Genomic DNA, 26,508 nt, shown 5'->3' with positions numbered 1-26,508 from the left:
TTATTGTTCTCAGCACTGACTGGGTCACTGTGCTGAGGGAATTTAAGTCCCAACCTTCAAGTGGCCCAAAGGCTAATGGGAGAAACAGTCATAAAAATGAACACATTCAGTCACCCGAAGGTTCAAAGGGATTAAAGTGACTTACCAGAGACACTAGGACTTTCGAGTGCTTTCTAAAGTAAGCGAGTCACTTGAAACAGAGAAGGAAGCCCCGAGGTACATTGATAAATTAGTTAAAGCTCAGCAAATTTCATGGCCTTTGAAGAAAAAGATGCTTTATATGGAACAGTCAAGGCAACAGCATGGGCGATTACTCACTGAATATTCACCACATACACATCTGTGCTCAGTATCTAATTTAACCAACACTCTGAAGCCAATATCCTGGAATTTAGATTTATCTATAATGAAAGGTACATTACAAGCTTTTTGCAAAGTAGAAACAAGAAGTGTGTGTGTGTGTGTGTGTGTGTGTGTGTGTGTGTGTGTGTATACATACCATCTGGTGATTCTAGACCCCAATTCAAAGCACTTCTCCTTCTTTTAATCAAGGATCAATTAACTTCCTATACCTCCAGGGACCTCTTGGGATATGTAGGCTGCAGAGGAGGCGAAATACGAACTCACTGACAAACACTTAACGGGCAGAAAATCAAAGCGTGAAGAAAGGCCCCTGTGTTGGGTTCGGGCCTTTGAAACTTCTTGGGCTTTGAAAAACTAACACTTGAGCAGGTTGGGTGGTTTGGGGGTGGGGTGTAAAAAAACACAGGATAAGTTTTTGTGGCCCACCCATTGATAAAGTCATGTGGGAAGTGTTACCAAAGTGACCCAGCCCCGGAGCCCTGCTCCCTTCAGCCACAGCTTCACGTTGGCACAAAATTAAACACAGCCTCCTGCTCTCAAAGTGCTTTTTTAGAAAGGGAAGGAGTGGGGGTGGAAGAGTGAATAAGAAATCTTTGCACTTGGGCGGGACCCACGGCAGGACCTGACTCAGAGCATCAGGAAGGGGCTGCCCGTGGCTCCTATATACCAAGTCCTTCGAGTGCCTTTCCCGGAGTTGTCCAACTTGCCATTTCATCCAATCTGTGGTTACCTTAGAATAAACAAAGTCCAGGATCTGTGAGAGTAATAATTAAACTAATATCTGCAGAAAGCCTACACTTCTACCCACAGAAGAATACTGGGTGCAGACCACGTATGTGGATATTAAGCACAGGCTCACTGCTCCAATCAGGCAGCTGGGAGAACTCTACAACAGAGTTTTCCACATCTTACCTACAGTGTAGACTTCACTCTTGTGCTCATTTTACAAATGAAAGACTGAAGCTCAGAGACTGAAGACTGCAGCTCATCTAAAATGCAAAGCTGGCAAATGGCACCAATGTGGACCAGATGTTTGAAATAGTGACGGAAGGGCGCCTGGGTGGCTCAGTCGTGGAGCATCTGACTTTGGCTCAGGTTATGATCTCACAGTGAGTTTGAGTTCCATATTGGGTGAGCTCAAGCCCCGTGTGAGCCCCACTTCTCTCTCTCTCTCTCTCTCTCTCTCAAAAAAAAAAAAAAGAACAGAAAGAAAAGAAAGAAAGAAAGAAAGAAAGAAAGAAAGAAAGAAAGAAAGAAAAAGAAAGAAAGAAAAAAGAAAAATACAGATGGAAGACATTGGGCTTCTGAGTTCAAACCTGGAATCTGATTAGGAATTAATGTATCTGAATTTTCACAACAGCTGTGAAAATGTGCATTATTATTTTCATCTGTACCCAACAGAAAGCTGAGGCCAGAAGTTTTGTAACATGTTCAAGGTTCCCACACTGAGTCAGTTGGTCACTGGGATTTGAACCCAGGTCTGTCTGTCTTTTGGTTCATGTTTTCTTACTCCATGACCTGACCCTCCCTTTCTTTATAAATGTATGCCTTGTTAAAATATGACCGATTTTTTTTTTTAATCACTTAAGGCCAGAATGGTCAACCCAACTACTACTTAGAGGTTCAAAATACAAATATTTATGTTGCTTGTAAGTGACAGGGTTTCTATTTAAAGTAATTAATTGCTACTGGTCTTAGAAGTGTGCAAACTTTCTTTGGTTTACGATTATTTGTCCAGATTTTTGTACTGGACACAATCCAGATGAGACAAAACTGAGTTTACTATGAAGGCGTTTCCTACCTTTGAAAAGGGCTGCCATGAAAAACACTCGCTGTGGGCTGGTGTGAACATGCAATATTCTGGGTCTAGGGGTTTGCCTTGACAAATGGTCATTCTTCAAAGCTGGAAGGTCCAGACCTTTCTTTACAAAAAGAAGACTGTCATAACCGAAAGCAACTCCATGGGAGAAACAAAGACATTAGTGGCAGATCTGGTCCCGGTGCTGGGTTTCCTGAGCCCAAATCCAAGGCCTTCAATGCAATTCCACAAACACGTACTGACAGTTCCTGAGTACTGGGCACTGTTAGGTGCTGGGGACACACAGTATCGAGAAACCACACTGTTTCTGAGTTTCTCAACGTTGGAAAGTCTCCGGTTCCGTGACAAAGGGACATCTGTCTTTAGTCTAATCATGGATGTGAAAAAGAACTTTGGATGGCCTTTCTTATTTGGAAGTGCTTAAAGGGAAAAAACCCACTTTATTCTCCAAAATAATATCAGCCACCTTAAAACTCTTAGCGCTATTTTGGCCTTTTCATTTGGACTTTGAAAGGGGTGTCAGATCCACCCCTAAAAAACAAACTAGCCAACAGCATGATTCAGACCTTTCACGAAGAGAGTCCCAGCCCTCTTTTGTCGACACGATATGTCTAATTTTTGAGTGAGCTCCACACCCAATGTGTGGTTCGAACTCATGACCCTGAGATCAAGAGCCACATGCTCTAGCCAGGCGCCCCTCGACATGATATTTCTAGTAATACACAACTACCAAAGTTAAAAGGACTTATAATTGCTCTTCCCCAGGTCAAACTGGGTCACCTCCTTCCTCTTTTGACCCCTCTTTTCAATAAGGACGAGAGTAATATGCATTCTTTGGGTACCCATACTACGTGCCAGGAGCTCTGTATAAGTCAACTGATGTAACTCTCAAAACAATCCTCTAAAATAATTATTAATATACAGCCAAATAATTGAGAGTCAGAGAGATTATAATTTGCCACTGCTGATAACCAGTGTAACCAGGATATATCATAGAATACCAAGACCCTTAGAGTTCATTCAGAGATGGGGCCAGTTAGCCTTTCTTGCTAAGTACATAGGAAATATGTCTATGTAGAGATTAGCAGAGCTACAAAGCTCTGAAAAGTGTAGGCTGACCTTGAACGAGGATAAAAAGCAGGGCTCCCCCTTATATGTGAGATGGACTTACCACCTACCCTCTTGATCTCTCTGGATCTCTCAGATCCACCTACTCTCCTGCCTCAGTCTCTGTTATGACCCAATGTGTTTATTTCCAATATGGCTCCCCAGAGCTAGGACACAGCAAGAATCCCATGTGTGCATGGGGTTTTATTAGCTCTTACATAAATAACCACATTTAATCTTCCTAACAACTCCAGGAAATGATGTCTTAACATCTGGATTAAAGTACCACTGGCAAACTCCTATTCATCCTGTAAGACTTAGATACCTCTTCTACAAAGGATTCACTGAGCCATGTAAGCTACTCTGGCAGAGTTACTTTTTTTCAATTTACCTGTGAACTTCAGAGTCAGGCAGACAGGATTTCACCTCTTACCTCTATCACCCGCCACACTTACGGTATGACCTTGGGCAAGTCAGGTTTCAGAGTCAGGCAGACAGGATTTCACGTACTTCTACCACCTGCCATGTTTATGGTGTGACCTTGGGCAAGTCAGTTTACCTCTCTGAGCTTCATCACCATACAACAGGACCTTGTACAATAGTTCCCAATGCACGAAGACACAGTTTATAAAATATCCAATTGCCTGGCTCCATGTTAGCTCCTGCTCCTGTAGGTGACAGGAAGCCACTGAAAGCTTTTAAGCAGGTATAAGATGTGATCAGAGTTCAGTCAAAAGCTCACTCACGCAGCTGTGGGTTTGCCAGCTCCTTCCCAACTGCAATCTGATCCCATGGGAAAAGCATGCTCATAAAATCCTGCAATTCCAGGGACTTCTTGGGATTGTATAAACAGAAGGGGCTTGAGCAGTGGTTAGCAGGACCTGACACCCTGATGCAGAGAAGAAATATCACGGCAGGAACCCTGCCGCGTGTCATCAAAGGGTCGCACAAGGCTGAATGGGAGGGAAGTCCACGAGGGTGAAAAAAAATGTTATTTTCCCAACAGTTACGCACACGTGCGTCAGCAGGCGTGCTCCCACCCCAGCCACGCTGCCCAGGTGTACACAAAATACCAGGTTCACGTGGCGGTAAAATAAACAACATGTGGACTGGCAGGACATCAGACACCTGGGAGGGCCAAAGTTCGAGATAGTCAAAAGGCAAGACTGGAGCCAGACGCGGTGCCAAAAATGAAGAGTTGGAGTGTTATTGGAGACGCTGTGAGAACAAAATCACGCTGGTAGGCAATCCAAGGCCACCAGGGCCCAGCTGCATGGTCCAACCTGGGTCAAAGGTCACAAACTGGCAGCCCATGGCCAAATCTGGCTGGCAGAGATGCTCAGTTTGGACACCCATTGCTTAAATTTTTTTAAACGTGTATTTATTTAAGAGAGAGAGAGCGCAGGGGAGGGGCAGAGAGAGAGGGAGAGAGAGAGAATGAGAGAGAGAGAGAATCCAAAGCAGGCTTTGCACTGTCAGCACAGAGCACGACGTGGGGTTTGAACTCACAAACCGTGAGATCATGACCCGAGTCATCAAGACTCGGACACTTAACCAGCCGAGCCACCCAGGCCCCCCCCCCATGTATATGTTTTCATCTTAACCCTATCTATGTGTTCAACTATAAATCCAAGAATTTATCCATCACATCCTAGCACCGTTAATTATTCCTTTTTCTGTAAGCCCCCTACATCAGCTGATAGTCTCTTCAGAAAAGGGTTCATATTTTATTCATCTCTGCATACCCCGCACAAAAAGACTAATTCCTGGTGCCTAGTGAGTGCTCCACAAACGTATATTGGAGAAATGCATAAAGGAAATAAACTAAAATCCAGATGACCTGGCTCTGCCCCAGATACAGTGTATGGCTTGTAAATCCTTTTTTCCCCCACCCTTCGGAGTTTTAATCTGATCTCTCTCACATCTCCAATCCTGTTTTTCTAACACAATCCCCTGAAACAACACACGACCACACAACCTCATGAAGACCAGACAAATCCATCGGGAGTTATTTACGGGGAACCTAACCAGCTTCAAGCCTCTGGCTGTTGGGCTGGATGACCGCGAAGACCCCGAATGTTCAGTTTCCTCATCTTTTTCAGGTAGTGAAACTATCAGAAAACACTTTGTGGGGCAGCCCCAGGTAAGCCGCGGAGGCCGCCACTCAGTGATTCAGCCGCCCCGCCCCACCCCACCCTGCCCGGCCACCCCGAGGGCTAAGGGATCCATTTCAGCACACCTCTGACCCACTTCCTGTGATCCTCTTGGGAGCCGCTGCCCAGGAGAGAGCTCCCAATCAGAGGAAGGGCACAAATCTCAAGAAGGCAACTCGGATCCGGGTTTGGAAACCCGTTTTGCCACTTGGAATCTATGCAAACTTCAGCAAGCTGCTTAATTTCTCAGAGCCCCAATTTTCAAAAGAGGAGGTCAATACCCACTTGGAAGAGCTGGGAGGATGACAGATCACATGGTAGGTATTTAACAAAGGTGAGTTCCCTGCCCTCCCAGCCTGCAAATCTACTATCCAGCTGTATCAGCCGGCTTGACTGGTTTCCCCAAGAAGGTGGCCAGACTACCCTGGTCGGGGCTGTGTCAGCTCAAGACAAGGACCGGCACTGGAGTTCAGTAAAGCTGGAGCGATTCCAGCTTCAGGGATAAGACCAGCCTCACGCCAGGAGCACACTCCCCATTCCCCAGCCTGTCAAACGTTCCTTTTGTAAAACCCAGAAGCCTCCTTCAAATCTGACAGCTGCCACCTGCACAAATAATTCAGGGATGCAATTCTGAAACCGAATACAAGGCCCCTAAAAGCTGAAAAGTTTGAAGTCCAAAATAATCCCTTTGACCTTCTGCCTAAATGCGCGCTAATCACTTTGTAATTTGTAGTGTATTTCCTCCCTATGTGTTGTACTTGTGGGGCCACATTTTCGTTTTAGAAGTATCCAGGGAGTGGATGGCATTACAAAACACCTGATTAAAGTACAAGGCAAACTTCTTGCCCCGACATCTGAGGCTTGGTGTAGGCCCCGAGTTTTCCGAACTGCACTGGGTGGCGAAGAAAGTGAAGGAGAAAAAGGCTGCTTTTGAAGGAGAGTCCGTACTGAGAGAATTACGGGCTACAGAAATTATTAAGAGGTGGCCCCTGCCCTCTAAGAGTGCACGCTCGGGGGACAGCACACGCGTCTGGGGAGGCGTACCCATGATGCAGCGTGACAGGAACGTCCAGGACACGTGTTAGCACGTGACGCGAAAGCCAGCAGACGCGCAGTACCAGTTTATTGACTAATCCAGTAAACACATTTCAAAGATTCCTTGCTGTCATCTGAACGCCAACAATGTAGGTGAGGCCACACACAAAAAAATTTTAATAAAAAAATAAATAAAAATAAAAAAATAAAAATTCAGAACTGGAAACCACCCCCCCCCACCACCACCCCGACGAGCCAGTTAACAATACTGCTGTTGCAACCTACCCTCATTTCCTACCCAAGTTTTAACCCTGAGGAAAAATGAGAAAAGGAGTCTGAGGGAGCCATCTAATTTCACAGATGCTGAAAAGATGCTACAAAGGGAGAACTGGCAGTTAAAAATGTTGTTCACTCCAGAAGAAATGTCTTATTTGGGGTTTCCCCCCAAAAGGGGAAGGTTTCCCCAACCCTTAAACTAGGTTTCTAGTTTAAGAAAGGATCTATAGTAATCACCAGGATTACTCTAAATGGAAGTAAGTCAAATCCAAATAGAAGGATCAGGGTCATTCTACACTGTGTGACTATCCTAGTGAATTAGGCAACCTTTCACCTACTGACTAATGAAGTCTCAAGTAGTCGGAGCTGGGTCAGCTCAGCCAGGGTCCTAGAGAAGAAAATGGTCTCCACACTAGTCCCTGACTCGGTGAAGAGATACCTGTTACCACAAGTGAGTTGGGAGTACGAGGGAAGTTTCTGTTGGCAAGGCAACCTCAAAAACTAATACCAACTAACAATAATTGACAATAATAATGACCCGTATTCATCAGCGTTCATTCCGCAGCTGGCTAACTATACAGAGACTCACTTCTGCTCTCTCAGGCTCTGTTTCTTCATGTGCAAAATGAAAGGGGTGGTTTCATCAGGTGGCTTAGGGACATTTCTAATTCAGGAGAGTTTTTGCCTTTAGCCTATAGGCATTCTATAAACAAACTGCAGGCTTCATTCCCACGGCGTCCTTACAGGGCGGATTCGCCACCTGCCCGCTATGCCCCTGGGGTAACTGAGGAGCGGTGCTACTTTCAGTTGGGGTGCTACTTTCAGTTGGGGAAGAGAGACTGGCCAAGCAGAACCCTCCAGAATTCAAAGGTGCTCATTTATAAACAAGAGCTTCAGAAAACATCCCCAAATCTGCAGGCCTTCCCATCCAAAGTGAGTTAATGATTGGCAGCTCTTGGCTCTGTCAAAGAAGCAGGTTATCAGCAAAAATGCAGTGTGGGTTGGAAGCAGGTGGGAATTCGCATCAGCTACTGCAGCCAACTGGATACTCTCCTAGGCGATTTAGAGCTGAGCCTCTTTTATTCCTCCCAGGAACCCCTTCCACGTAAGCGGCACCACCTAGGGTTTGCAAAGGCCCAAACTGAAGATCAGAAACACGGTCACAGAACAGCAAAGCAGAAATGCCACCGGGTCAGACCGGCTTTGCACAGTTCTGTGCAGTCACCGCACTTCCTATCTTTAGGTGCTTTTGCCCAGACTGAGAAAGGGGTGCCTCTGGTGAACCGGCTGGCCTTCTGTAGTAAGAAATCCCAGAAATGTCTCTGGGGCCACCCTCAGTTTCTCTGGCAGCCCCCCTCCCCCCACCAGGATGGGGATAACAAAATGTGGGCATTCAGATACAGGAGAACTGGCAGCAGTAAAAAAAAAAAAAAAACAAAAAAAAAAAACCCAAAACCCTAGGTGGTTTGCTATAGGAACCCTATTGTTCCAGAGGGAAGCTCTTTTGCCAAAACTCTCCAGGAAGCCACTGCTCTGTGATGCATTTTTCAGCTGTTGAGAGAAAAGGGTAGTTCCTGGGATGTTTCTTCAATGGTACTGGAAACCAGGCCCTTAATCCTTGCAAAGCAGCAAGGAGCCAGCTTCCCTCAGAGGGACAGAATGTCTAGAGTCCTTCTTCCAAATAGAAACATAAAAACTCCTCAACTTCCTCCTTATAACCTCTCAAAATGTGTGAATCAGGCAAAAGGGGAGAAGCAGGTAGTGAATCCCAAGGTGGGGAGGGGAGCGTTCAGGCCTCCTCTGCACCCCACCTCCCCTCATGGCCCTGCCCACCTGACCTCTCTGTAGCAGTAAATTACAAAGCCCCCACTGTTCTCTCTGCCCATCCTCCCACAGCCTCCCTACCCGCCCCCCCGCCCCCCACACATACATTTTTTTTTAAGGGCGAAATGCCAAATAACATTATTCCCCTTCACCATGGTATTGCCATGAGAGCTGCCTGGTATGTGTGCCTGAAAATTGGAAGGTTTTCATGGAAATCTCGGCCTCCACTACAGCTCTCCCTTTGTGGAAATGGACTTGGAAAGAAATGGAAGGGCCTCTAACTGGAACCTAATTGGGCAGACGAGAGCAGAGAGCAAGGCCCCTGGGACTGCTCGGAGGCCTGAGGAATACCTGACTGCCTTCGGAAGCCTGGAACAGGGCTCTGCACACTCGAGAGCCCGCCTTCTCCAGCCACTCATCCGCCTGCACAATGTGGCTCTCTGTAAGGGGCAGCCTCACCCCAGAGTAGGGACCCTACTACAGACCTTCAGGGGAAAGGGGAGCACTGTAAGTGCATATATTACCCACAGGTATCCCTGGCTCAGGAGGTCAACGACAGAAAACTGTTCCATAGCCCATCTTTTGTTTGTTTTATTTATTTATTTTGAGAAAGAGAGAGAGAGAGCAAGCATTAGCAGGGGAGGAGCAGAGAGAGAATGGGAGAGAATCCCAACCAGGCTCCATGCTGCCAGTACGGGGCCCAATGCAGGTCTTGAACTCACGATCCGCAAGATCATGACCTGAGACAAAATCAAGAGTCCGACGGTGGTGCGACCCAGACGCCCCCACAGCCATCTTAATCAACTGACCACCAAGCAAAACGAAAAATGGTTTTCCGGGTTTGGTCCAGTTTGGCGACAGTTTGGAATTAGCGGACCTAGATAGGAGTCCCTCCCTTCTCTGTTGTGGCACTGTGACCCTAGATTAGTGAATTCTCAGAACCTCCGGATCCTCAAAAGAGGTCATGCAGCCTGGAAGGGCTGCTCTAAGGATTTCCTAAGACAGGGTGTTAAACAGCTGGGCATGACACAAGAGTAGATGCCCTGTTTCTTCCTTCCCCCGAAAGCACAGCGGGGAGGGGGACAGATTGCTGAGCACAGGACAGGAACCGTGAGAAATAATCTCTCCTATCACACTCCTTGTACCGCTGGGAGCAAAACCATGTATGTGGGCCCCTGCTTGTCCATCAAGATGACAGAATGGGTCTCGGGGAATTAAGTATTCAACAAACTGGCCCTTCACAAATCCCATCCAAAGGAACGGTTTGATGCCTTTCAGTACACTGACTATACAAAATACTGAAAGACCAGTGCACTTCAAAAGCTTCACAAAAACCCAGGCCTGGGTTTGGCAGGAGTTCCTCAGCCACTGGGTTTTTCTGTGTGTGGTTTATAATAACATGCAAGCCCGATGCCAAGTCCTAATCTATTAAGGGACTGCCAATTAGCAGGGGGCTTAGAGCCGCAGGTTTGAGAACTAGGGAGCAGGTCTAATTAGGGTTCCAAATCATTTCTCTCCATCACCCCCTCTCAGTCTGACACCAGGTATACTGGCCAATTGTTCTGCGAATAACCTTTCTGCATTTCTCAGCACGCTTTGTTTCAAGGCTCCAGGCCTGAAGGCTAGTGCTTATTTTCATGGCTGTCTTTAAGTGTAAAGCTGGGGATTGAACCAAGTTATCCTCTGGACAGCGACTTTCAGATCTGGCCAATCAACAAAATCATCAGGGGCACTCATGAAAAAATACATTCCAGGCCCTACCCAGACCTACTTAATAACTCAATCAGAATTCCCAAGACAAGGGCCTGAGAATTCTCATTTTTAATGAGCCTTTGAAATTATTCTATTCCCAGGTGATTTGGGAATCACTGCTCTAAAAAGTAAAAGCAATTTCACTGTCGAACTCAAGGGCTTTAAAAAAAAATTGACGGGGGCGCCTGGGTGGCTTGGTCGGTTAAGCGTCCGACTTCGGCTCAGGTCATGATCTCACGGTCCGTGAGTTCGAGCCCTGCGTCGGGCTCTGTGCTGACAGCTCAGAGCCTGGAGCCTGTTTCGGATTCTGTGTCTCCCTCTCTCTCTGCCTTCCCCTGTTCATGCTCTGTCTCTCTCTGTCTCAAAAATAAATAAACGTTAAAAAAAATTTTTTTTAATAAAAAAATAAAAAAAAATTGACGAATAATATACATAAAATGCAATTTATATATGCATACACCAAATGATTACAATTTTGAACCACAATGAACATCAAATGTTTGCTGAGCACCTACTGTGTGAGAGTAGGGGACAACCGAGGGGAAAAAACCAGGGTTCCTGCCCTCAGAAGAGCTCGCTGTCTAGCGATGCAGTGACATCCCAACAGGAAAGGCAGCCTTTCTTACCCAGGGATCCTGTGAGACTACAAACCCGCGGCTCTTCCTCGCTTTCTCTTTTGCCTCATTGTCAACTTTGCTTTCCAGTCTCTTCGCCAAGATGGCACCAAAAACGAAACAGGATGATTTCAGGCACCAAACATCAGAGGCCTATCTTAGAAGGGGAGGAAAAGCCTGAGAAACATATGGTTTCAAGATCCAGGAGAAAATATGTGTCTTAAGCCTGCCTAGTCTGAAGACAGAGAAATAGAGTGGTTCCCTATACAGCAGACAGAGCCCTGGGCTGGGTTTTGAAAGAGCCCAAGGTCGGAGTGTTTCTCAACTTACAGCCTCCGTTCCTCATTGTGCCTCCTTATCTGTTAAAGAGGGGAGACTGGACCTTGTGGTCACACCCGAGAGCATATGTAGCATAAACCTTTTCCCTGGAGCCTTCATCAAAGTTCTCTGCTGAGTCTTCAAGACTGGAAGAATCGTAGCTCTCCAGAACGCTCTCTAAGAAAAGCTCGACTAAAGGATCTCTGACCGGCTCTAAAATTAGGTTTCATGTAGCCGGCTTTCAAACAAGACTCGTTTCTTAGCCGGCAGAGACAGGGCTTCTTCTTTACTCTCTGCAGTGCTGGGTACACAGCAGAGACTCAAAATGAAGGAAGAGGTCTAGGCTAGGCAGTGGCATGGCCAGGCTGCTTTACAAAGATGACTCTGGCATCCACGTGGAGGACAGACTGGAGCACAGGGCCCTTAGAACTAATGCTCCCTGCTAACTGAGGTGTGACCAACCACCTTCCCGAGGAAAAGCCTTCTGCGTTTTTTAGACACATCCCCATCAATTCTGAATAAGATGTATTAAGGCCTCCCACAGCCCTGACGCCATGCTAGGTCCTGGCCAGCACAACTCAAATAAACACGGCCTGCTCTCCGGGAGAGTCTGGGGCTCTTTCCCTCTTTGCTTTTAAACACCTCTCTGAAACGGACTGCTGCGGCCTCTCTGTTCAGACTCTCGGGTTATCTTAACACAGAGCACTATTCAGGAGCACGCCTCGGTGTAGACTGCCGAAGGGGCAATCCATCTATGGGCAACTGAACTACGATGGCTTCGGTGGTGCTCTAAGCAGGTGGATTTGGGGAGTCAGACACACCTGGGGCTCATCTCCACCTTAACCAAGTCAGCATACCTCACGGTGACGTGAGACGAGTAAGACACTGGGTGCAGAGATGCTTAATTCAATGCCTGGCACACAGAAACGCCCGATAACCGTTGCTATCGGGACTATGGGATGACGCGCCTTCTGTAACAAGGAGAGAGACAGGTGTTATCCTGGCCCACGAAGAGGGCCACGGTTTACTTTACGTACAGTTGCCAAATATGTACCACGATGGTTACCAAGCCTTTGGCTTTTTGAGGAGACGTGAGTGAGTGAGTGAGTGAGTGAGTGAGTGAGTGACAATATAGACGATCAGAAAAAGCACACAGGGTTTGGGGTCGATTCAATTTGCATTTGAAGGTTGGAACGGTTTCTTCTTAGTCCTGTGACGTTGGGCAAGCTGCTGAAGTCTGTAAGGCCATCTGTTAGGTGGGGCTAGCTGAGCCACTCCTGAGGGGCGAGTGTGGGGTTGAAACATACAGCATGATATATAAAGTGCACTCCGTTCATAGAGGTGATCGTGATCGCTGACGGTCTTTCCTACAAAACCCATCAGAACCAAGAAAGAGGATTAGGGGAGTCCTTTGTCCCCGAGTGGGAGCTCTTCATTTCCTTTCAAGCAGTCAAGGGCAACAACATATGCAGAGTTTTCGAAAACACCAGTTGCCTTTTGGATGTTGGATTATTTCCCACTAACGGAAAATAACTGGGGATTTTCTCAGCACGGCAGGCTGGTTTGAATGGAATGTCCCTTGGGACTGCCTGGGGCCTTCGCTTCATATTGATAGTCTCCATACAGACAGAAACTACTGGTTCACCTTCTCTTCATTCACTTTTTTCCAATCAATATTATTATGCACCCACAATGAACAAAGTACAGATGTGAGGGCAGCTGGGGGTAATCCCGGGTCAAACCCTTTTTTAAAGCTCATGTGAGGAAGTTAAGAAAAAGAAGAGTGACCTGCCCGAGCGCACCCAGTGAAAAAGGGACTCAGGTATTTATGTACAGCACGACCCCAAAGGTCACTACTTACAGGCTTCAGGGTCAGCCAGGCCTGAATCTAAGGGCCATTTCCACTCCTGCCTCATGGAGAAGGCTGAGCAGGCCCCGTGCAACCTCCTCTACTCAATAGCTTCAACAGGGGCCTTGGATTTCTTGTGAGCATGGCATCCTCAGGACCACAGCCTGGCTGATGACGTCAGCTGGGCACTGTTACGCTGGGTCTGGCCTTCCCTGGGGCCTACTGGGGTGTATGTGATGTTCACGCCAAACTTGGATGAATCGAGTCATAAGGAAACAGAAAAGCCCAAAGTGTGGGGCAGTCTTTCACACAACTCGCCAGAACCCCTCAATAAATTCAATGTTATAAAGAAAAGAAAGAAGAGAAAAGAATCTGCTGCAGATCGTTGGTCTCCTTTGAGACTGAAGAGGCAGTCATCAAATATGCTGAGTGAAATTTGATTAGATCCTGGATCCAAAACACCTGTAAAAGACATATTGGGCCCATTCTGCCATTTTGAGGATGGCCCACGTATTAGACATTACTGAATACATGTTACTTTCCTTACCAATAGTATGTACGTGGGGGTGTAGCACGTATGCACGTGTGTACTCCTAGTTGGCCATAGTCACGCCGAAGAACGAAAAACTAAAAGGGATATATGAAAAAGAGAAACAAGATAAAAACGGATGACCACTATGTAATATTGATAGGTTTTTCACTCTGAAATGTGATCCGACTGCCAGGGAATCATTGGGATGCCACGGAGCCAAGAGGAACGGAACAATCTGTGCAACAGGTTAAGCAAACACCGCAGAACAATAGAAAGGTTTCACAAAGCATAGTGTACTGTACTTCTCTTCATTTTTAGATAACATGATTACCCAGGTTCCAACGGGTCAAGCAGTTAAATTTAGCAGTTACTAACCATCATCAAACATTGTCTCACACTAATCAAAATCACATCAAGGAAGACATTTTTTTTTTTCCCACCGTTCATGGCATTCTCAATTCATGAGTAGAAAACAGGATGTGAGGATAATGCACATTTCAGAGTCACAGAAGCCTAGGTTCAAAGCTCCAGTTACTTGACTTGGGACTCGTTTTCCTCGCATATAAATGGAAGAGAGTTATGGCTTGAAGTGTCTCTTCCTCCCATCCCCAACATGTGTGGACCTCAGAGTGTGAGACCTTATTTGGAGATGGGGTCTTTACAGAGGTAATTCACAGTGAGGTCATTAGGGTGGATCCCAATCCAACATGACAAGTGACCTAATAAAATGGGATATCTGGACGTAGAGAGGCGCATGGAGAGAGAACGCCAAGGGCCCAGGAAGATCACCATCTTCGGCCAAGGAGAGAGACATGGAACACCTCTTCCCTCACAGCCCTCAGAAGGAACCACCGTGCATCACTTTGATCTTGGACTTCTAGCCGCCAGAGTTGTAAGACAATAGATTTCTGCTGTTTAAGCCACTCAGTGTGTGGTACTTTGTTAATAGAAGCCCTAGCAAACAGGACCAACAGTACTACCCCAGAGAGAGAATCAATCTGGGGGAGAAGCGGGGAGGAAAGGTACAGGGTTACAGGGTAATCCTTAATTCTGAATAAGGGTAGAGATGAATAACTTTGATTATGGCAATTCTTTGCAACACAGAAAATCATACAAATATATGTACATATATATACCTAAAAAATTAAAAGAAACTCAAATAAAAATGGCTAATGGGATATATGCCCAAATGGTGGTAGAATTTGTGTCAGGTGGTGGATATGAGTGATTTTCTCCCTTTTTCCCAAATTTGGGCAAGTTTAAAACATCAGTGATGAAAAACAAACTGATAGGTTTAGAAAGAAAGGCTACAGGGGCACCTGGGTGGCTCAGTCAGTTAAGCGTCCGACTTCGGCTCAGGACATTATCTCGCGGTTCATGGGTTCGAGCCCCGCATCAGGCTCTGTGCTCAGAGCTAGCTCAGAGCCTGGAGCCTGTCTTCAGATTCTGTGTCTCCCTCTCTCTCTGTCCCTCCCCCGCTCATGCTGTCTCTCTCTCAAAAATAAATAAAACATAAAAAAAAAATTTTTTTTTTAATGGTAACAATTTTCTTTTTTTTTTTAATTTTTTTTTCAACGTTTATTTATTTTTGGGACAGAGAGAGACAGAGCATGAACGGGGGAGGGGCAGAGAGAGAGGGAGACACAGAATCGGAAACAGGCTCCAGGCTCTGAGCCATCAGCCCAGAGCCTGACGCGGGGCTCGAACTCATGGACCGCGAGATCATGACCTGGCTGAAGTCGGACGCTTAACCGACTGCGCCACTCAGGCGCCCCTAAAAAAATTTTTTTTTAAAAAACTTAAAAAAAAAGACATTATTTAAAAAAAAGAAAGAAAGGCTATAACATTTATGCTAGTGTAAAAATCACTTCGGTTTATCTGTTTTTTTTTTTTCAATTTTTACTGAACAATTTATGTATATCAAGCCCTGAGTTAGGCAACAGGAATACAGAAGTAAAAAGAGAAAGTCCCTGCCTCAGATTTCACTCTCAGGGTTCTACATAGACCGATAGCTATTCTCTGTGTCTCTCCCAATATGTATAGGAATATGGTATTTTCTCCAAATCTTAATCCACCATACAAAATGCTCTCATTCAAAGAGGGAAAGAAAAGTTGTGCGCGTGGTCCAGATATCTACAAACACATGGGACACTTTTCTTCGAAATGTCATTGTTCAATAAACCAATCAGCTGTTATAATGTCTCTGATGGAGTCCAGTTGTCAAAGTGAATTAAGTCCACCTGAATCAAAAGAGAGAGACATGCTGTCCCTACATCTCATGACAACACCTAACTAGGGTGAGAACAACCTAGTCTGGATGCAGATTCAAAGCCCTGGCACCTCTGAATTCAAGTGTGCTTGACTTTGTTGGTCAAGCGCGTCCGTAAAACTACTAGGGGAGGAACAATACTCGTTAACTGCCACCACATAAATAATGCTACAAGGCAGAGGCTTAGATCTTGACTCTCAGAAGCCTCTTAGCATGGACTACATTACTGACACCCATTTGGGGCACAGAGCGCAAATAGTTAAGATCACTAATCTACGAAAAACTGTCCCTCTTGCTCACATCTCTGAGTCCTGTTGCCCTGAAATCTTAGTTTTCCAAATGGGTGACCCAGAGTCGCTGCGCCTCGTCTAGGTGACAGTCCCGGTGGACCCAGGCCCTCCCAGAATCCTGTCTGTTGTCAAAGGTTCTGCCAAACCCACTCATTTCCTTTCGTTGTTCCCATTGTTCTATGTCGACCCCCACGCCCCCTGCTCCAACCTTACGAAGCAGTTGACAGGAAGTGGGTCTTTACTGCTCATGGACGTTTTTGCTTAGTAGGTACTGTTTAGATACATAAAAATGAAGAAAAGGAAAAAAAAAAATGAATGGGCTCTGCCAGAATTTATTTTCTCTTCTGTGAGTTATATCGCTGAGTCTTCTCCATGTTTATAGCCCTTCTCTAACGAACCGTCCCTGCAGGGCTCCATCTGTTGGTGGGGTTGCTGCTGTTTAGAAAATCTGTGAGGCGACCACTGAAGTCTCACTTCAGGGAAGGTCAAATTTAAAAGCCTGTTGGTTGGGAGACGGCCACACGTATGTGAACGCGGTGGTGGGTGCTTATGAAGAAAGGCAGTCTCCTAGACTTCCAATCTTCACGCTCTGGTCCACTCAAGTTTCAGCTCCTTGGTACTGGAATCGTACTCCTTTAACTCAGCTCCATCAACCTGGCGGATAGCAGGTGATCAGAAAATGTTGCACAGATAAGCGGGTAAATCAGTGAATTCATGAACGCAGTCACTTTGGGTGGCGAGAGGAAAACCTTTGGTCTCAGGTCAGACATCCTTGCTAGAGTGGTCATGTCTGTGTGTACCTTCACGGATCATTTCCGTCTTCTGCTAAAAGACATACTAGTGTTAAGTCCACACTAGACAGGCTGTGCAGATTAAGCGGACAGAGGAAAGATAACAGCTTCTGAAACCGACTTTCGAGGGTTTTGGAATAAACTCTCACTGTATGGGGAAAGTTTATACTTCCTCCATCGATCCCATAGTCCCTCTCCTCCTCGGCAAGTCCCGGGGCGCTGTTCCAATCCCACACTGCTCTGTGCTGAAGCCAAAGCCCCGTTTCCTGCCTCAAAAGGCCCTTTGTTTGGGCTCTCTTTCCAAATCAGCGTATCCTGAGCTTGAACCCTCTTGCTTTTGAGAACTCCGATGCCTTGGCAGCAGAAGCGTTGGCCAGCAGGTCTGTAGTCCTAACAGCTTTCAAAAACCTCAATGTGAGGGCATGTCTATAGCTAAGAAACTCTGTTTCATGGGAGGGGGGGAGACGGAGTATTATTTTAAGAGTTGCAAAAACAACTTCAAATTGACTCTTTAGTCTTTAATTGCTACCAGAAGACTGAGAACTTCTTGTTCCCTTATATTTAATTAAGATGATAGTTTTAATCAACTTTAAATGATATTGGTTAATATGCTCAGCTTAATCTCTTGGGCAAGTTTTGCCTCAGAACACTGGAATGCATTAAAGACAAAACCCCAGCATGCACACTCTCTCCCAACTGGAAAACACCTTCCTTTAGCAAGAGCAGCTGGCAAGGTAGCTATCTGTGCAGCTGCCATAGCATTCTCTGGAAGGGCTCCAAAGCTACTTTTCAAAGATCAGATAAACTACGTCTAATCCACACTTTGTATACTACACATGCTATAAATCCAGGTAGCACTCTTTGACACACTTACTGGTTCTGAAGTTTGCCAATTATCTCTGACAGATAACGGTTTCCAAACAAAAAGTTTCTAGGGGGGCAGGGCAGAGGTAGAGGTCAGTATGGAATAGGCTGCTGTCTGCCAGGGCATCTTCCAATCCTGGGACAACCTCTGAGATAGGGATGACTGCCCCCATTTTACAGATGAGGAAACTGAGTTTCAGAGAGGTTACAATCCTTTCCTTGGGTTGTAAGCTAGCAAATGGTGGAACCACGATTTGAGCCCAGAACTGTCCCAAGACACATCCTTTTTCCATTGTGCCACATTGTTTTTTATAAAGGGTTAACACTTTGGGCAAGCGCTGGACTGGGGAACTTGTTAGGTCAATCTCTTCATCTCTCTTCTTATGTTGAAATCCTGGGACAGGACTCAGCCATCCAATACGATCAAGACTCCAAAGTAACTAAGCATTGTGTTAGGTGCAGTCTTTAATATTTTATGACCTCAGCAGATCTTAAAGACCATCTAGGGGTGCGTGGGTGGCTCAGTCGGTTAAGTGCCCAACTGTTGATTTCAGCTCAGGTCATGATATCAGTTTTGTGAGTTCAAGCCCTATCAGTGGGGTTCAGCGCTGTCAGTGTGGAGCCTGCTTGAGATTCTCCCTCTTACTCTGCGCCCCTCCCCTGCTCTCACTCTCTCTGCCTCTCTCGAAATATATAAATAAATAAACTTGAAGGGAAAAAAAAAAAGGCCATCTAATTCAACTGCCCCATTATTTAAGTGAGGAATATTAGACCAACAGAGTTCAGGGCTCTGTTTAAGACTGTTAACTAGTGCCACAGCTGGGATGACTTCAGATGAGGTGGACGTAGTGAGGGAGTGGGATGAGCAGAAACCAGCCATCAAAATGGATACGCTTTCCCACATGCAGAGAGGAAGGAGAGGGTGCTTTGAAGAGGGAAGATGTGATCAAAGGCCAGAAGGCAGCCATCTGTGGGGCGTGTCTAGGAAACAATGAGAGCAATATGGCTGAATGTGGATGTCAAGGAGAATACCTGTGTATTCACAATAAGCCTGGTAGGAACTAGAAACTGTTAACAGTAGATGCCTCTGGGGATTAGAATTTTGAGGGATGATGGGTGAGAGGGTTATTTATTCCCTTTTAACATTATCGTATTTTTGGATTTTTTTTTTCTTTTTTTACTGTAAGAATATTTCGCTGTGCTCTGGTATGCTGTGTTAAGGTTTAAAAGGCTTTGTAGATTACTGACACATGGGGTCAGTACCTGATCTGCAAAACGACCAAATCCATAGCGTGCAGGGATGCTTTAAAATAAAGTACTTACTGGATTTAAACTTGAACCTGCACAAGGTAAGCGTTTTATTTCCTCTGGGTTTTACCCATTTTCCAAGACGGTTAACTTTTCTGAGCCTAGTTTTCCCACCCATAAAATAGGGGTGGGCAGGGGAAACCCTTGGTGCTTGTGCCCGATGCCTTCTGCATTCTAAGACTTTTCTAAAGGATGGTCATCAGTACAGGTCAGGGCTGAGAAAGAAGAACCACTCTGCTGGTGTAATGCCTTATTTGACAACGGTGCCTAACAGCCTTCTCCTGACTTGCCGTCCAAACAACTGTGATATTACTACCCTCGGTCTCCCCAGACCAATTCTGCTACCCCTGTACAATGTCCGTGTTGAACTTCTAGATTCGTATCTGCCCAGTGTCTGCTCCAGAAGACTCATGGGCAGGGACCACATCCAATTCATCATTAGATCCCAACACCTAGCACTTTACCTGGTACATTAAAGATACTCAAGGAGGGGCGCCTGGGTGGCTTGGACGGTTAGGCGTCCGACTTCGGTTTAGGTCATGATCTCACGGTCCGTGAGTTCGAGCCCCGCATCGGGCTTTGTGCTGACAGCTCAGAGCCTGGAGCCTGTTTCAGATTCTGTGTCTCCCTCTCTCTGCCCCTCCCCCATTCATGCTCTGTCTCTCTCTGTCTCAAAATAAATAAACGTTAAAAAAAAAAAAAAAGATGCTCAAGGAATATCTGTTGAAATGACACACCATGACCATTTATTCTAGGGCTTTTAATGATAAAGCTGATTAATATTAATAATGCTAATAATTAACGACACAGTACCAAACATAGTTCATGCTGGATTAAAATTATAGCAAGACAGATTGCATATTAACAGTCTTTGAGGCAACAGTCATAGAGAAGGAAAGTTACCTGGCCAAGGTGATCCAGTAAAATTAGAAGGTTAGAACAGAAGCCCAGATTTAGATTTCTTTTTCCCAGTTTGGATGTCTTTCCTCCACAGAAGGCCTCCACTCTCTCTCCATGTAGAATCCTACCTTCAGATAGGACCAGATGAGAAAAATCTCTCATTCTAAAAATAGCCCTGGCTTTTGGGGCACTTGGGTGGCTCGGCTGGTTAAGCGTCCGACTTTTGATTTTGGCTCAGGTAATGATCTCAGGGTTGTGAGATCGAGCCCTGCATTGGGCTCTGTGATGACAGCGTGGAGCCAGCTTGGGATTCTCTCTCTCTCTCTCTCTCTCTCTCTCTCTCTCTCTCTGCCCCTCCCCTGCTTTACTTGCTCATGCTCTCTAAAAAATAAAAAATATTTTTTAAAAAAGTAAAGAAATAGTTTAAAAATAGCCCTAGCTTTTAAGGTAAGTTAAACACTTTTTTTTTAAAACAGAAGCTGTCGTGGTTAGTACAAATTCAGTCTGTTGACCACAAAACACTGTATGAATGTGAAACTGAACTCAAAATATCTAGCGGCATTTAATTTTGTTACATACTCTCAATTTTCTCAAGTTCATTAGTACTTTATGATGGGCTGTTACAAGTCTAGGAAGCAAAGGGGTTTTTTTGTTCTTTTTTTTTTCCCATTTCATCACACTGACTGGCAGGAAGTATGTAGTAAGCATACAGTGTTTAGCATTATAATTATACTTAATAATAATGTAGCTATTTATAGAAAGAAGAGATAGTGTGCCAGCGGCTACCTTAGGATTGTGCAAAATGTTACTTTTCTTTTTTGCTTCTTGTCTCTACTTTCTAACATAACTCTTTGCTGACATTTTCTTTAATACAATTTCTTGAGCACCTATTATATGCCAGGAAGTCATAATCTATTAAGATGGAACTATACAAAAGTGAAAATAAACCAAACGCTCTACCTGAGAAAGATCAACACAAAGTGCTATGAGGGCCCGAAGAAGGTCTAATTCTGCCCAGAGGAAATAGAGTAAGGCTTCACAGATATTGCACTTGAACTGAATGTGGGGAGGTACGTAGCATACAGTGAACAAAGAGAAAGCATGACAGTGGGGAAGCCAGTGAGCAGTCATAAAAGGGAGATGCCCGGGGCCAAGGGCATGGAGAAGGGGAGGAGAGGGGGAATGGGAAGCAAGGGAATGAGGAACACAAACAGTTGGCTGGGGCCTCACTCCGAAGGGTCTCAAATACGTTTAAAAGTTTATTTTGTAGGGGCACCTGGGTGGCTCAGTCGGTTAAGCGTCCAACTCTTGATTTTGGCTCAGATCACAACAATCTCACGGCTTCATGGGTTTGGGCCCTGCATAGGGCTCCGCGCTGGTGTTGGGAGTGTTGGGATTCTCACTCTCTCCCTCTCTCTGCCCCTCCCCTACTCATACTGTCTCTCTCTCAAAACAAGTTTTAAAAACCTAAAAAAAATAAAATAAAAGGTTACTTTGCTGTCAATAAGAGGTCGTAAAAGTCCTGGTCTGAAGAGAAAGGCCTATGCAATCTGAATTGCTGTTTTAGGACACACTCCTTTATTCTTTTTTTCTTTTGTAATTTTTTTGTATTTATTTTTGAGACAGAGAGAGACAGAGCACGAGCAGGGGAGGGGCAGAGAGAGGGAGACACAGAATCCGAAGCAGGCTCCAGGCTCTGAGCTTTCTGCACAGAGCCCAACATGAGGTTCGAACTCACGAACTGTGACATCATGACCTGAGCCAAAGTCGGAAGCTCAACCGACTGAGCCACCCAGGCGCCCCAAGAAACACTCCTTTATTCTTAATGCATATGGAGGGGAGACACTATCAACTTAGAAATAAAACCTCTGAAGAAATGTTTTCAGCCACAAGTATGTGATAGCATGCATCTAAAATGAGATAGAAACAGGGACAATGGAGAAGAGAGCAAACTCAGAAGATAATATATATACATACATATATATGTATATATATACATACACAAATATATACATATACATATATATACATATATGTGTATATACATATACATATATATATGAATACACACACACATATATATCCATTGCAAAATACATACATGATTTTACAGCCTAAGGCATTTCCTGTATATTTGCGACACCATACCCTGTGGTCTCAATAGCTCTAACAGGTCAGCAGAAAATGAATTGTCACCCCCACCGTATCATTTCTAAAGTAGTACTGATTTGCCAGGGGACCCCCAACCAATACAGCAAAGCAGGGAAGACAGCCCAGGATCAGCAAGGAGCTGCTTCCTAGACTCCACATTTTAAGTTTTTCATTTAATCATCCACCCAAGACACCTGGCTGTGTTTTCTAGGTCAACTGATTGTGTACCTATCTTCTCATCTTCTCACCTGCCCCTTAAGGGCAGGATCCACCTCTCCAGATTCTTTGTCTCTCTCAGCCTTTGTATGTATCTCAATAAACACTGAAGGATAGATAAGATAGACCGGGAGTCCCAGGAATGTTCTCATCTGTAGTTTTCCGACAACAGAGAATGGTCAATAGCCAAGAATGCACTTTCTCACTGGTTTTTTTTTTTTTTTTTGTGGGTATTTCCCATTCATCACTGGTCCACAGGGGAGGAACAGCCCTTGCTATGACTCCTATGATCCCAAGTGCCTCTTGCCAGCTGCTTTGCTGCTCTGCATGCTAAGTGTGAAGGATCTGTACAAAATGGGTCTGCTCTAAGTCCTATTTAACTTTTCCATGGGTCTGTGTTTGTCAAAGCTTCATGCCAACTCTGTCAGAAAAAGAAACGCCACAAAACTTCTTTTAGGAAAAGGAGAAAAAGACCTACTTTATACACTTGCTCTCATGCTAATCATACCACCATTCAAAACCAGATGAATAGGAAACCTACAATAGCCTGGGAAATACACAGAGCCTGTAACCAAAGTGTAGGCTACTTCCCTCAAAATGTTGCATTTCCCCGGGGTCTTTTTAACTCTTTTGGGCAAGACTGATAAGCAGCAAGGACAGAATCTGAAGTCCCCGATCTCTACACAGAAAAGTCCATCCATTTCTGTATGAAATTGGCAAACTATTCTCCTGCCAGGCCCCTGCCCTTCTTTAATGCTCTACGGAGCTGGAGCTAAGAATCTCCTGCGTATTTTCAATAAAAACGGATGCGTGGCATGAGTGACCAGCTCAAAACAGATCCCAGAAAAGCACTTCCCCTGGAATCTTAGTAAACGATCTTTGCTAGTGATTAACTAGTTGAATTATTAATACGTTGTGTCACTACTCACCACAAAGAGTTGAGACAGGCATTGCTAACTAAGTTCAGAGAAAACTAAAATGAACTCCAACCTGCTCCTTCACAGAGTTATTGTGAAATTCAAGTCAGTTAATAATGCCTGTAAAGCCCCTTGCATTACAGCCTGCCAGATAAGTCTCCAGCAAAATGCATGCCCTTCCCCCTTCCAGCCTGAAGGTTTTGAGTCTAATCTCCACCCTCCAGGAATCTGCAAAGCAACAGGCAAAACTAAAAGGCTCTAAATCCCAAATCACACTTGAACACTTTAGAAGGCCTGATCATTTCATTCTAAAACTTTCTGGCTTGCTTGCTTTCTTCATAAGCTTATTATTGAAAATAGAAGCCAGTGCAATTCCCAATGCTAGTCTTCACTCTTGGAGGAAAGAGCGAAGGTGTTGATTGCTTCTTATCCCCAGGCACTCAACCATTTTCCTATCGCAGGATCCCCAGCAAGCCACTCAACCTCTCCAAAGGGCAACTGCTTCGTCTTTAAAAATCAGTTATGGCAGTATCTCCCCCTTCGGCATTACACAATTTGATGAGATACACATCATGCGTGACTATACCAGAAGGGCTCAAAAAATGTTCGTTTCCTAGTCTTTTTCCAATTGACATTTGGAGAAAAATATTCTGAATGTGGGGGTATTTGTGTTTTGTTTTGTTAGCTTTCAGGGTTTAGGTAGCCAGAGATCTATCTAGAATGAGAGAAATTAATTGGGGCAAAACAAAATATTTACGTTCAAATTCTCAGATGCATTTGATGGAACTGTTCAGTGAAAGAGATTATTAATTAATAATAACTGGATTTCACCACCCAGACGAGTGGGACTGCAGATACCAAATTTAAGGCAAAATGTTGATTAAAGGTTTTTCAATCATCAGTGGCCCTAGGAAAATTGAACCAAAGAAAAAAAAAATCAAGATGGCTTATTTTCCCATGGGATTGAAAGGCCAGTAGTTTGAATGTTTTGACCCAAGAAGCATATTTTAATTTTCCAGCCAGCCCCTGGAAATCATGCATTCACCCAATGCCTATGATACAGATCTTCCAAAGCAATCGTTTACCAGGTAAAGAGTGGAGACCATCCCTCCTGCCTACTTATTGGAGTCATTCTCTCCAAAGAGATTTAAGTGAGAAGCCCATCAAACAAAAGACTCGGCTAAGTTGGTAACATCCTTGGCAATATTTTAAAAATCCTAGCCTGCTGAAAGTAGGTGCAGCTGTTCAAAAGACAACACTATATATTTCATCAAAATGTCCATCAAGGCCAAGATGACAGCCAAGACCAATGCAATGATGAGAACTAATACATCAGGTCATTCTTCCCTAGAAACCAAAGGAGGCCAAATTGACCAAATCAGCTACTGTGGGCAAGTGTCTAATGAAATCCACTGCGCGGCTGACAAGCATGTCTGCAACTTCCTGTTGGTGGTCACCAACTCCACAAAAATGTGGGTCATCTGTGGGGAAGAGGCTATTGGGAGAAGTTCTATTCACCGCATCTAATGGAGGTACTGCACCCACAGCCACTAACCAGAAACGCGCAATTTCTCCATGGGACCCAAAGGTTACATCACACCACAAGCACAGCACATCAAGCCCATGGAACAGAAAGGTCACTAACACAACAACCCATTACTGTTGCCTGATGCAGGTGACAAAGGCTTGGTTCCAGCCCCTCTTCCATTTGGGCCGCCTTCCCATGACCTGGTGGTTTCCTCTGCTCTAGATTCACAGAGCGGCTTCTCCATCCAGGAATGCTCAACCTTTTCACCACCAAAGATACCTGCCACTTCCTTCTTGACCCTCTGTGACCTCTGGAAGATGTCCTTATTTACCAAGTAAACTGTATTTTACATCATTTCTCCGCTTTTGTAAAACAAAGCATAGACAGTGCCAATCCCATCTCCGAATGAGCAGAGATAACCAGCAGGACCAGAGTGCGTGGACAAGTGTCCTTACACATTCAAGTGACAGCACAGAACACCAATGCTTTGACTCGTCTAGGCAGAGGCTGATGGTCTGAGTTAGTCCAGTCTAATTGACTGTGGGTAAATGAATGTGCAGTACATGTTAGCTATTTTTGAAGTACAGAAAATAGCATAAGATGCCCCATAATTGCCCCAGTGGAGCTTTACAGGCCCAGAGAACCCAGGGTGAGAATCACAAATATAACTCATGTTGGACAATTCATCATGTGTCACCAATGTGAAGGCCAGCACGGACTAGTACGGACAAAGGGGGCTTCAGAAGCACCTGGAGAACAAAAGCAGTAAAGCCTGGTCTTATGGGACAGACTGCTTAGCTCTGACCCCAACACTGACACTCACTTGCCCCATAATCTTTAAGAAGTTATTTTTTAACCTCTCTGAACCTCGGTCCTATAAAATGGAGATATCGGTAATAAGGACTCCACAGGTTCACTGGGAGGATTAAATAAGAGAATGAGGGCACACTGCTTAACCCAGTGAGAGGGACAGAGCTAGTACTTGATAAATGTCAGCAATTAACATTATTTTGGCAGGCCTGAGTCCCAGGCCAGCCCCAACACACATGAGCTGTGTGAACTTGGCCAAATCATTTCCCCTCTCCGAGTTGTAAAACCAAGTCATTGACATCTACCTTATTCTGTTATTGTAGAGATCAAACGAGACAGCAACTAATGTTCCTATTAATAAAGGTGAGTGTTGGGGCGCCTGGGTGGCTCAGTCTTAAGTATGCGACTTTTGGTTTCGGCTCAGATCATGATCTCATGGTTTGGGAGTTGGAGCCCCACATCAGGTTCCATACTGACAGCGTGGAACCTGCTTGGGATTCTCTCTCCCTCTCTCTCTCTCTGCCCCTCCCCCCTCGCTCTGTCTCTCTCTCTCTCTCTCTCTAAGGTAAATAAACTTTAAAAAATAAACAAAGGTGAGTCTCTTCCTCACCCTTTTGTAATATCTGTGGTTTTTCATGCCCTTACCGTTTCATTTGTAGTACAACTTACAGCATGATACTTAAACTAATTCGTAAAGATTTGTGCTCGGGTCTTATGCTCTTTACCATCTCCGGCACCCAGCACAAGTCCAAAAGACAGGTGGTAATTCTCATTTCTGACATGATCATTATGTACACAGCCACACAACTGGGGACGGGGGGA

The 26,508-nt window shown here is 45.0% G+C and overlaps 1 protein-coding gene across 2 annotated transcripts in view; it reads right to left on the bottom strand.

Annotated features, from left to right (window-relative positions):
* Positions 1–26,508, bottom strand: part of PLPP3 (phospholipid phosphatase 3) — an 86,787-nt gene that overhangs the window by 46,166 nt on the left and 14,113 nt on the right. Inside the window, exons 1-2 of one of the 2 annotated variants that reach the window (XM_047084847.1) lie at positions 13,513–13,517; positions 5,724–5,726 (exon numbers count right to left, since the gene is read on the bottom strand). The exons of the other annotated variant lie outside the window; for it this stretch is intronic. Coding sequence (XP_046940803.1) covers positions 5,724–5,726; position 13,513 — 4 coding nt within the window. The 5' untranslated portion in view covers positions 13,514–13,517. Of the gene's footprint in view, positions 1–5,723; positions 5,727–13,512; positions 13,518–26,508 lie in introns of those variants that run through there. 2 annotated transcript variants of the gene reach the window in all.

The sequence above is a fragment of the Lynx rufus genome, unplaced genomic scaffold, assembly GCF_022079265.1.
Source record: "Lynx rufus isolate CCGP_SWC_20201006 ecotype Redwood Valley unplaced genomic scaffold, mLynRuf1.p SCAF_2, whole genome shotgun sequence".
NCBI classification, from domain to species: Eukaryota; Metazoa; Chordata; class Mammalia; order Carnivora; family Felidae; genus Lynx; species Lynx rufus.
Note: the sequence above shows the minus strand (reverse complement) of the source record. Positions and strands in the feature narration are given on the sequence as shown.